Source organism: Nelumbo nucifera, chromosome 1 (assembly GCF_055504915.1).
Source record: "Nelumbo nucifera cultivar China Antique chromosome 1, China Antique-T2T, whole genome shotgun sequence".
Classification (NCBI taxonomy): Eukaryota; Viridiplantae; Streptophyta; class Magnoliopsida; order Proteales; family Nelumbonaceae; genus Nelumbo; species Nelumbo nucifera.
Window position 1 is genome coordinate 124,155,900 of NC_142649.1, and position 12,356 is coordinate 124,168,255.

The 12,356-nt window shown below is 38.8% G+C and overlaps 1 protein-coding gene across 4 annotated transcripts in view; it reads right to left on the reverse strand.

Moving 5' to 3' along the window:
• The window catches only part of MEE13 (myosin heavy chain-like protein), an 85,069-nt gene that overhangs the window by 40,294 nt on the left and 32,419 nt on the right, over nt 1–12,356 (reverse strand). For all 4 annotated transcript variants that reach the window (XM_010276089.3, XM_010276088.3, XM_088894145.1 and 1 more), the window contains 4 exons: nt 4,497–4,580; nt 4,273–4,334; nt 4,046–4,148; nt 2,461–2,610 (listed from right to left, as the gene is read on the reverse strand). In XM_010276089.3, coding sequence (XP_010274391.1) covers nt 2,461–2,610; nt 4,046–4,148; nt 4,273–4,334; nt 4,497–4,580 — 399 coding nt within the window. The remainder of the gene's footprint in view (nt 1–2,460; nt 2,611–4,045; nt 4,149–4,272; nt 4,335–4,496; nt 4,581–12,356) is intronic.

The window sequence follows — 12,356 nt, forward strand, 5'->3', positions numbered from 1 at the left end:
TCTCCAGGAAAAGGAATTCTATTTACCAAGCATGGTCATCTGAAACTTGAAGCCTATATTAATGCTGATTGGGCTGGAAATATTGATGATAGATCTACTTCAGGGTATTGCAGTCTGGTGGCTGGTAATGTTGTCTCTTGGAGGAGTAAGAAACAATCAGTTGTGGCCCGATCCTCCACAGAAGCAGAATATAGAGCCATGGCACATGGAGTCTCAGAATTGTTGTGGCTAAGGTCCTTAATGGAAGAACTTGGGATTGATCATGACAAACCCATGATGTTGTACTGTGATAATCAGGCTGCCATCAACATTGCTCACAACCCGGTACAACATGATAGAACCAAACATATTGAGAATGATAGACACTTTATTCGAGAAAGAGTCTCCTCCGGTGAAGTGTGTCTTCCATTCATTACTTCTGAAGGACAATTGGCAGATTTCCTCACCAAGGGCATTTCCAAGGCAAGGCTTCAACATGACACTGGCAAGCTGGGCATGATTAACATCTATGCTCAGCTTGAGGGGGAGTGTAGAGGAGATGGGCCGAATGGCCCATAGACTGTCATTTCATGTTATGTTATGTTTCTCTCTGTTATGGGCCTTGTTTTGGGCCCATACTCTGTAATGTTCTGTTTTTTGTATTTTCCTGCCCACTCAAGGGCCTCTCTGTAATTTGTCAAAGATTAACTTCTTAATAAGATGTTTAGAGTGTTAGAGAGAAGTTATGTTCGAACCTCTTACTCTCTAACACTCATTGCCGCCAGCTCTCTCTTCTCTTCCTCTCTTGTTTGTTTATTTTCTGGTTTGCATCTAATCTCAAACAGTTCCATACATCAAGTGGACTGTTTTTCAACTCATATCAACCTTGGGTTCAAGTTCAATGGAATTCCAGTAATTCATCCATTATCACATAAGAACCACCCTCAACCTCCACTTTCACAATCTCAAAGGAGAAAAGAATTGAGGCCATAAAGGAGGGGCATGTGCTTTGCAAGAATACAATCACTATGCCAAATCAGACCCAAATGTACCACGACAATTCTCTCTTTAAGGTGTGCTTCTTGCAACTTGAAGATTTTTATTGTGGATTGAAGTTGAGATTGGATAACATGTTCTCATACTTCAGAGAATGATGGATCTTACTTCCTTTAAGTGGGCTTAGAAAGCTTGATCAAAAGAAGAACCTTGTAAAACTCCAAAGAGTTTTGTAGATTTTCTTGAGAGAATGATGTGTATTTCTCTCTTGGCCAAAAGCCTTTTTTCCTTCACCAAGTCTTCTGACCAAAGTCCAAGGTTCAAAGTATCAATACCATACACCCCATATTGGGCATATCACACCATATCTTTGGGTTACTAATACACTAAATTGAGGGAGTTAGAACATATGGCCAGTTTTAGAGGTTAATACCCCTCTTAGAGATGTCTTGACTCAATCCTTGAACCTTGGTTATTTTTCCAAGTATTTTTGGCTATTTGAAACTCCGAGCATATCAATACTTTGAACCATGCAAAAGTCCCCTACCTCTTGACAGGAGCATGCATTTATAGATTGTATGGTCCAACCTTTTCATGCCCTTGATTGGAGATTTTATTAGCCCTTGTTGCATCTTCTAGAGAATAGGGTGTTGGCCAATTACCATTTATAGGGAGAATAACATTTCATCAAATATTCTCTTGTCAATCATTAACTAAATGTGAGATATGTCTTAGTTGATTGGAGATTTGATTAGTTCTAGTTACCTTTTGTAGGGAGGAGAATGTTGGCAATTTTCCATTTATGGAGAAAATAATATCACATCAATTATTCTCTTTTTCCATCATTGATTAGTTGGATTTAATTCCATAATCCATTAGAGACTTGAAATTTGAATCGTACTAAGGTCCCATGTGGGCCCCCTTTCAGTGCCAATGGATTTCTAGGGTGGGGCCCAAATAGAAATGAATCGTACTAAGGTTCATTTGTGAATTTGAGCTTATGGGACAGGGCCTTTAAATCCCATGAAAATTTTAATGTCTACACAGCCATCAAAACCAAGTTCAGTGGCTCCTTTGAAAAGCATGGAAGAACACTACAAATGAACTGTCTTCATATCCTTGAGCCAACAATAACTAACTACAATTAATACCAAAAAATTTGGAACTAATATTCTGTAAGATCTCTCTAGAAATTTAATTATAAAAAAATGCCATATCCATGATTTACTGATCTTGTGAATTTTAAGTTATTAAGTTTCAATTGCTTCAGAGGTTTTAAACATATCTGGTCATCAAATGCATTTGATTCAACAAATACCACATTGCACACCCTATCAATTTTGAAAGTGTATAATTCTACACTGTTTAAAACTTTACAAGGATTTAGATGTAGAAAAATTATAAGCTGGGTTCTTATAAAACACAACACCAAGAAGTGAAAGACTATAATAAGATAAAGCAAAGACAATAGGTTTCCAAACTCACGATATATTTAGAGGTGGAAGCTATCCTACTATCATCAAAACTCCACATTTCTGTAGGATCTTGTAAAAGACAAGCACATTTGTCATCCCAATTCCTATCCTCATAGCCACCCAAAGTGCTTTCTCTGATCTCATAGAACTTATTAATAACCTGAAAACATAAATTAGTCCACAATAACTTACAGAAGATGGATGCTCAGCATGAACATATCAGATAAAAAAGTTCAGGTCCTTCAGGAAGATAAAGGATCTCATTAATTGGTGTCTATACTAAATCAGCTACATTATATCTGAAATAATAATGAGAAGGTAATGTAAGAAAAAGAAGATTTACACAACTGACCTCATCTTTTCCTTCTTTGCTACAATAAAGTGAATACATTTTCATACAAGTGCTTTGGGAGTTCTGAGCCCTTCCTAGCATTGGAGGAGTCCTTAGAAATGAGGAGTGAAAAATCATTGTGATCTATTCAGGCCCAATTGGAGTATGTGATTCATTGAGGCTGAAATTCTGGCAGTCTTGGAAGGGATTCAAGGAATTGAATATCCAAAAGTTGGCAATTGAAGGAGACTCAAAGCTGGTGATAAATTGGCTTTGAAAGGATGAGGAGGATGGATGGCGGTGCTACATCTATGAGAAAAGGAAAGTTATGAGGTTATTACGGGGGGTGGAGGTGACTTTTAATTGAGTGAGAAGAGAAGCCAATGCATTTGCTGACACACTTACTAAACAAGGGGTGGAAGGAACAATTTCTTTTGGGCTATGTTAAAATTTGGATCTTCCTTGGGGAGGGCTAAGAGAGCTTTTCCCTCCCTTCTTTGTACTTAATTGTTCATTATTAATGAAATTGCTTTTGTTATTGATAAAAAAAAAAAAAAAGATCTGAGCCCTTCCTAAGAAAGGGTGATGTAGGCATGAAAGCAAGGGAAGAATCCATGGAGAAAGAAACCAGTCTTCTCCCAATTCCTCATCAAATGGAAATTTTGTAATTTTTAGGTGCTTTGGAATTCAATATTCTTGAACCATTGCAGAGGGAAGATGGACCCCTTTGAGGTGGAGGCAAAGGAGCTGGCTTTTGTGGTTTTTGTTTCCTGTAATGTTTATCTTGGAATGGCACTAGTTCTGGAAACAACTAATATGTAACATTAACTAACAGTGAGTGAGGGGAGTGAAAATAAATCTGCAACCAAATGATATACCACGAAAGAATATAGTCATAAGTCATAACAGGCTTCCAGTTTGTGATAGTCATGGTTACGTTACATGCCAGGTCTTGATAAGAATACCACAAAAAATTTAACCAAAAAAAAGCACATGCAATAGGAAAAAGAGATGCAATTTCATGACTTAAAGATGAATTCAAACAAAGAGTTATAAATACAGAGTAACATAAATTGATTGTTAGAACTTAAAGCATCCAATTGGAAGTAGAAACATAATTTACACTTACAGTGATTAGAAGTAGAAACAAATTAGCCAAGACCCATATAATTATGCATGTTTAAATACATAGGTATATATATTAAAATAAATGAGAATTTTGGAAAGATAAATCATTAAGTACAAGATGGATTCATGCATGTACCTTTTTGAAATTTTCATTCTGGTCCTTTAGCATTGCTAAATCCACCTGTAATGTAGAACTAAGTTTTCTTTCTTCAAGGCATTCTGAAGTAAGCTCCTCTAACCTGCCACAAGTACAAATTCACAAGAAAAATCAGATACTTCACAATGGGCATGTCTTTTCACTCTTATAGACATCAAAGCAGGAATCAAATTGACAAGAAAAGAGTTGCAATGCTGTCAAACAACCTTCTCTGGAAATCATTTAATTTCTGTGACATAAGCTCCTCCTTTTCCTTAGCCTTCTCAGCCTATCATAGACCACAAGAAAGCTTCTATAACCTTTCATGAAATGAGTGCATGGATTCATCACTTCTTTTATTTTAAATGTAATATAAGTACTTATAAGTTACACTCATAAACACCATGGGCTCTATTACGTAATACATAGAAGTTACATAAAAGTGTTATACCTCCACCAGAGAATGGTCCCTCTCAGCAAATGCAGCAGCAACACAACCTTGAAAAAATTTAACCTGCTTTTCTGCTTCCATATTCTGAAATGAAAGGATGAAACCAATAACTGACTATGGGCAAACTACTTAACTGAAGCTTAATGAAAGGCTAACAATGAATGGAAACATAATTTCTCCATCAAATACCATGAACTAGAAAATCTATTGAGTCAGATATCTTAGGTGTTAAGTAAAGAACCATAATTTAACACTACACATCCACATGAAATAATTAAATTTTTTTTTGAGCTGCTTTCCTTTTGTATGTTGAGCATTTTGAAAGAAGGAATTAGTTGGGCAGCTGCACCTTCTTGGGGGTCTGCTGGAGGCATAGTGATTATGTGGAAAAGTGATGTGTTAGAAGGATTGGAATAGCTAATAGGCCAGTTCTCAGTGTCTCTGAAATTTAAGCAGGTGGAGGATGGTTTTGAATGGGCTTTAACAAATGTTTACGGCCCTAATGATTACAGGGAGAGGAAGAAACTGTGGGCAGAGTTGGGTGACATTAGGGGTTTGTGGGAAGGACCTTTGTGTCTAGGAGGTGATTTCAATGTAATCAGATTCCTGGAAGAAACAAATAGTCCTAGACAGAGGGTGACCACAAGCATGAGGAATTTCAATCGGCTTGTACATGCCTTCGAACTGAAAGAGATCCCTTTTGCTCATAGTAACTTTACCTGGTCTAATCCCCAAGTGAACCCCATTTGCTCCAAGCTGGATATATTCCTTTTTTCAGCTGACTAGGAAGAACATTGGGAGAGCTTGACTTTGAGGGCCCTCACAAAGGTGGCTTGTGATCATTGGACTATCATGATTAGTAAAGAAAAGTTGGAAAATGCTGGGCCTGCTCCACTCAGATTTGAAAACATGTAGCTGCACCATCCTGGGTTTATTAAGAAAGTTAGAGATTGGTGGTTGCAAAGCAATCCAACAATGAACTGGAAGGGTATGAGGTTCCATAAGGAACTTCAATACCTAAAGAACAAAATTAAGGAATGGAACCTCATAGAGTTCGGAAAACTTGAAGAAAAGAAGCAAAATGTGATTCATCAGTTGGAGGATGTAGACTTGAAAGAATTAAGGGGGTGTCTTGAAGAGGGGGATAAGGAGAAAAGGTGGAGATTGAGAAAACGGATGGAGGATTGCTTACACAAGGAGAAAATTAATTAGCGACATAAGTCTAGATGTAAATGGCTAAAGGAGGGAAATAGGAATACTAAGTTCTTTCATGTTGTAGCAAATGGCAGAAGGAGAAAAATTTTCATCTCCAAATTAGAAGTTTGGGTCAACCTTATCCCATCAAAATGAGATTGTTGGGGCTTTTGTGAATCATTTTAAATCTATCTTTACAAGTCCCCTAAGTGAGAGGGTATGGATTGAAGCTTTGGAATGGCCAAGGTTAAGGGTAGAGGATAAGGAGTGGTTGGAGAGAAGGTTTGAGTTGGAAGAAGTGTTTTCTATGGATAGATCAAAAGCACCATGTCCAAATGGTTTTGTGATGGTTTTTTATCATGATTGTTGGGAGATTTTGAAGGACTTAATGTCAATGTTTGAAGAGTTTCACAAAAGAGGAGTGATTAACCCAGGACTGATCTCCACTTTCTTAGCTTTGATTCCCAAGAAGAGAGAATCTAATCACCCGAGAGACTATAGACCAATCAGCTTGGTGAATAGTTTGTACAAGATTATTGCGAAGGTGTTCTCTTTAAGGATTAGACAGGTGCTCCCTTTTATTATAGCTCACAACAAAGGAGCTTTTGTGAGGGAAAGGCAGATAACTGATCAGATTCTTATAGCTAATGAGAGTGTGGAGGATCTTAAGAAATCAGAAAAAAAGGGGTTGGTCTGCAAATTAGATCTTGAAAAAGTTTATGACCTGGTAGATTGGTCCTTTTTGTTGGAGGTGACGATAAGCTTTGGGTTTGAAGATAAATAGTGCAAATGGGTGTTGGGGTGTGTTTGAACCTGCCACTACTCGATTCTAGTTAATGGGACAGGGTAGATTTTTTTCCAGCTTCAAGAGGTATAAGACAAGGAGACCCCCTTTCTCCTTTCCTGTTTACTTCGATTGCGGAGGGCCTGGGGAGTTTGATCTCTAGAGCAAATTCTAGGAATTTAATAAGAGGGTGGATGGTAGGTAGGGAGGACATACCCCTTACATGAAATTTGTAGATGATACGATTTTATGTGAAGGAGGGGATTGGAATTGGGTTAGGAATTTGAAGCTTATTATACAACTTTTTGAGCAATTGTCTAATTTGAAACTTGAAAGTTAACTTTGAGAAAAGTTGTATAGTGGGAGTCAATATGAAGGAAAGGGAGATACTTGAATATGCAGACATTATGAAGTGTGTAGTGCCTGATTGGCCTTTGAATTGCCTAAGTTTGCTTCTAGAGGACAATCCTTAGAAAGAAAGCTTTTGGGACCCAGTAGTGGAGAGAGTTGGGAAGAGACTTGCCTCTTGGAAGAAGAATTACTTATCTCTTGGAGGAATAATCACCCTAATTAGGTCTACACTTGCTAACTTGCCTGTTTATTATCTGTCGGTTTTCAAGATCCCAATTGTAGCGGCTAGTAAGTTGGAAAAGCTAATGAAAGACTTTTTATGGGAACCGGGGGAGGAGAAAAAAGACCATAGGGTTGGACGGAGGTAGTGAATAGAGGTAAGAAGTATGGTGGTCTTGGCATTGGGAATATCAGGAAGAGGAACTTGGCTCTCTTAGGGAGGAAATGGTTGTGGAGATTCCCCATTGAGAAAGAGAAATTGTGGGCTAAGATTGTAGCTAGTATCCATGGGCTTGTGGATAATGGCTGGATGTTGGGACTCTAGCTAGGAGCACAAGAGCTTCACCTTGGAAAGCAATTCGGGCTATCTTGCCTCTGTTCTCTCCCTGGATCAGGTATGATTTACATTCACGTAACATCATCAAATTTAAGGAACAGGTTTGGGTTGGAGATTCCCCTTTGAAAGACCAATTTCCAACTTTATTTGCTATTTCTTCTTTTAAAAATGAACCTATTTCTACTTTTCTTGTGCCTTCTAAATCGATTTCAGGCTATGAGTGGAACTTGAGTTTAAGAAGAGCTATTAAAGACAGAGTTGGACAGTATTATGGCTCTCTTGGGCATCCTTGATGGGATTTGTCTAGACCTCTCACAGTTAGATAGTAGAATTTGGACCCCATCTCCCGCAGGATCCTTCACTTGTGCCTCCTTTTTTAAGACACTTACTCAACCAGTTGACATTTCTGGTTTGTCTTTCCCTGTTAAGGAAGTCTGGTGTCAGCTTATTCCTCCAAATGTTGAGAGTTTCTGTTGGGAAGCGTTTCTAGAAAGAATCACATCCAAATGTTGAGAGTTTCTGTTGGGAAGCGTTTCTAGAAAGAATCACAGGTGATTTTCTTCAAAGAGAGAGACCTAATAGGCATTTATCTCCTCATTGGTGTGCTCTCTATAAGGCTGATGGTGAGTCCAGTTACCGCTTATTAATTTCCTGTCAATTTGCAAAAAGTATTTGGGAATGGTTCACTTCTTTATTTGGGTGCAGTTGGAATTCCCTTCTGAATGTGCAAAGCCTATTTACTTCTTCTTCCTTCAGCTGGCCAACAAAAAGATGAAAGGTTATGTTGAGATGTGTTAGGGATGCTGTATGCTGGTCTATTTGGGAGGAAAGAAACTTAAGATTTTTTTCTGATAAGGAGAGAAGTCTATAAAGTGTCATAGAAGTGATCCACATAAGGGCAATACACTGGCTGAAATCTTTGCAGTTGCTCACAGACTTCTCAGTGAATGATCTGCTAGGAAATTGGAAGGAAGTTGCGAAGTCAGTCCCATTTAAGTTGACTTCAAGTCCATCATGGAATCCCCCCCCCCTCCTCATGGTTTCATCAAACTGAATTTCGATGGTAGCAGTTTGAATAATCCAGGGCCATCTGGCATTGGGGGAGTGTTAAGGAATGAACAAGAGAAGATAATAGCCATGTTTTCTGGCCCCAATTGGAGTAGGAGACTCCCTTAGGGCCGAGGTAATGGCAATCATGGAAGGGGTACAAAGAGCAAGGGACCTGAATATCAATAAGCTGGTCATAGAAGGTGATTCTGAGATAGTAGTGGGCTGGTTAAAGGAAGACAAGATTGGGCTTTGGAACTACAACAATGAGAAGAGGAATTTTAAGTGGCTGACTAAGGACATTGATGTAAAGTGTATTTGGGTAAAGAGAAGTGCCAATTCATTTGCCGATGGATTAGCTAGGCAAGGGGTGCAAAGGGATGTTATTTTCTCGGCTCATTTGTAACTGTTTTTCTCTCCTTGATTGCTTATTCTGAAAACTAGGAGAGCTAAGATGTTTTATCTCCCCTAATATGTATTCTAATCTCTTATTTTAAGGAAATGCTTCCTATTATTGACCAAAAAAAGAAGGAAATAGAAGAATTTTTTATGGAAAATGAAAAATAATTAAAGGTTTCATGACCACATGATGTGGGAAAACATGAGTTACAAATGAACCCAGAACTTTTTTAAAGCATTGTATTAGAGAGAAAAAATAACAACACTCAAGTTCAACAAGAGACTGTACATTGGGGAATTTATAAAAAGTATCACTGTAATCAGTAATCTAGTTACAGAACAAAAAAAAACCTGAATTAAAAAAGGAGTTGCAAGATCTTCCTCTGAACAAGCAATGTAAGGCCAGCCATTACAAGAACATTCCTTTAATCTTCTTTTTTATTATCATTAATAAACAAAACTTTTATTAATTAATCATAACATACACAGATTACGATGATGAGATCAGCAGCTAGCCTCAGCTAACCACCCGTGAAACCCTTTGGTCACATCAGGATACATAACCCCAAAAAATCTGTTCTTTTGTTGCCCCTTGTTTTTTTGATAAATGATTAATAATTTAGTGATATCAAGAGCTTAAATCAGTACAAGCATCCCTTTGAGAGGCACGAGTTGTGACCTACCCCAAATTTAGAACAAAAGAAACAGATTAAAAGCAAATTACAGCTGAGCCCAATATAGAGTATCCCTGCTTGTCCCTTGTTTAGCAAGACAATCAGCTAAAGAATTTGCTGATCTTCTGACCCAGTGTATGCATACATTCATGTCCCTCATACACTATTTTAATTTTTAATTTCATCTCTGTAGTATCAAGGAACAGAATCCGGGTTTTGTAGCCATCCCACCACCACACCACCTTGGAATCTCCTTCTATTATCAAATTTACTATGCTAAACTGGTGAGCAATCTGAATTCCTTGTAATGCAGCAAGCAGTTCTGCCCTAGCAGACTCTCCTTCCCCCACCAGGTCCTGAGAAAAGTGCCAAGATGTTCCCATCCTTGTTCCTCACCACCCCACCTACACCGGACCGGCCTGGATTCCTTGACTGCTTCCATCAAAATTCAGTTTTAAGCACTCTTCTGGAGGTGGTGTCCAATCTAAATGTGTTCTAACCTTCTGAGAACTGCTATTTGCCATCTCCCTCCAGTTTCTCCAAAAATCAGCAAAGGAAAACTGATGAAAATGGTCCACAATTTTTAACCATCTGCCAAACAGTTAGACTTATGCACCCAAAAAGCCTTAGCCCCCAATTCTTGCATTGGAGTTCTAGTTTCCCTCAACATATGTTTTTACTTCCACAATCCTTCTTGCCCTGTTCGCAGCCAGCCTATTACAACCCTCAAATCCCCTTCTATAATTATGTTCCTGTGGTCCAATTGCTTCACTTTTTGAAGTCCAAACATTCCTTTAATCTTCTTAGTAAGCAATGTCTCCTTGCTTGCTTTGTTGTCAAACATACGAGCATGCCCCCCCTCCCCCAAGATAGACCAGAACATTGATGCAGGTTCATTCCCCAGATTACCTTACCTCCTCTGTTCAAGCCTCTCAGGCTTCCAAGAATTGTTTTACAGTTTCTGGAAAGCAAACTTGTATGACAATAACTCCTAGAACCCTCTTGCAAATATTGGAAACAAAGCTGCAGTGAAAGAAAAGGATGATCTGCTGGCTCTAACGATTGTCAGTTTGTTACAGAGGATGTAATTCAAATTGTCCGGCATCCCTCTTTTTATCAAACTTTCTGATGTTAGGCATCTGGCAAGCACTGCCACCCACAGAAAAAAGGAAAATCTTTGATGACACAGCAGCACTCCACACTCTTGAACTCAGAAATCTGCCTTTTCCCTTGGGTAGTATTAGCTTCTTCTCTGAAGGCAAGCTTCCCAGACAACTAAGAACCTCCTTGAACTTTTTTTATGAATAAAGAAAAAGTTTTATTATTTCATAACTTAATAAAAAGCTTTAAGCTCATACAATAGCCCTTGGTGAGGCACGAGCTGCAGCCTCTCCCAACTGATTACAAGGAAATTAGAAAGAAGAAAGAACAAGCATTACAGCTGAGCCCAAAACAAGACTTCCCTCTTTGGAGTCCCCTTCAATCAGTAGCTGCCCTACACCTAGTTGATTTGCAAATTGCACTCCTTGTAGGATGCTAGTAATTCTGCCCTGACTGAACCCCTAAATCCCAAAAGACCTGAGTGTTAGACAGTTGTATGCCCTTAGCTCCAATCAGAATGATGTACATTATGAATTTATTGTAAATGAATAAAGTACATATTTGATTCATGTTCCTGTAGTGTGTTTCTGTATAATACCCTTAAACTGGACACTTATGAGACTCGTGTTAGTTTAGAATGTTCACAGTCGTTGGATAAGTCTGGGGAGATTTATCCTACCAAGGCTGACACTGGTGTGCTGCCAAATGTTGGGGTGGCCTGTCTCAGCCGCCAGGGTGAAACCCAAGGCACATGCAATATAGGATTAATTGAATCTTTGAACCGGACCAGATTTCCATTATTGCCCTGGACCTTGGAGATTGATGGGCAAAACTAGAAAGTTACACCTGACCCCTAGACTCGATTATGATACTGCACTATGTGTCGGATTGGACTGTCTTTGATATGCCAATCAGTGAGATCCTTAGCAGGGGTCAAAACCTGGGTATGTTGGGACAGTCTGAGAATTCATCTGAGTGGGTGATCATAGTGACAGGATCAGCCCCTTTGTCGGACAAAGGTAACGATCGAGGATGCACTCTCTCTGATGGAAACCAAGACTGCCGGCAACCGATTTCAATCGTTGATATTTGTTTTGCAAAATATATTTTATAATATAAAAGTATATATATTATGGTTTCCAAACGTTTGCAAAAGGATTTAATTCCCGGGATCCATGTGAGTAGAAAGTGCAACAATGTTCCTTGCAACCGAGGGAGAGGTCCTCTCTTGTCGGGTAGTGTTTGATCATTATGGGCTGAGAGGTTAAGTGTAAGACCATTGAGGGTAATACCTGATGGGCTAATCTTGCATCTTCCCACAGTCCCTGGTAGGGCTGTTCATAAGAATGCCCAACCCCACCAAACCGACAAACCCGGACCGACCCAACCCGAGTCGGCCGGGTTTTCATTTGTACTGGTCGGTTTCGGGTTGGGCACATACAAAAACCGATATCTCGGGTCGATTTCGGTTTTCACATAAGAAAACAAAAACCGACCCGACCCGAACCGAACTAGTCTTTCTTCTACTAGTTTGGTAGTTCCTACTTCCTAGTTTGAATAGTTTCCTAATTCCTACTAGTCTTCTAGACTTCTACTAGAAATAGAAGGCCCATTAGGCAATTACAATTAGAATTCAATTAATTAGGTGTCCTTTTTTAGTTTGTTACCTAGATTAGGCAATTACAATTAGAATTCAATTAATTAGGTGTCCATTTTTAGTTTTTTACCTAGATTAGGCAAGTACAATTAGAATT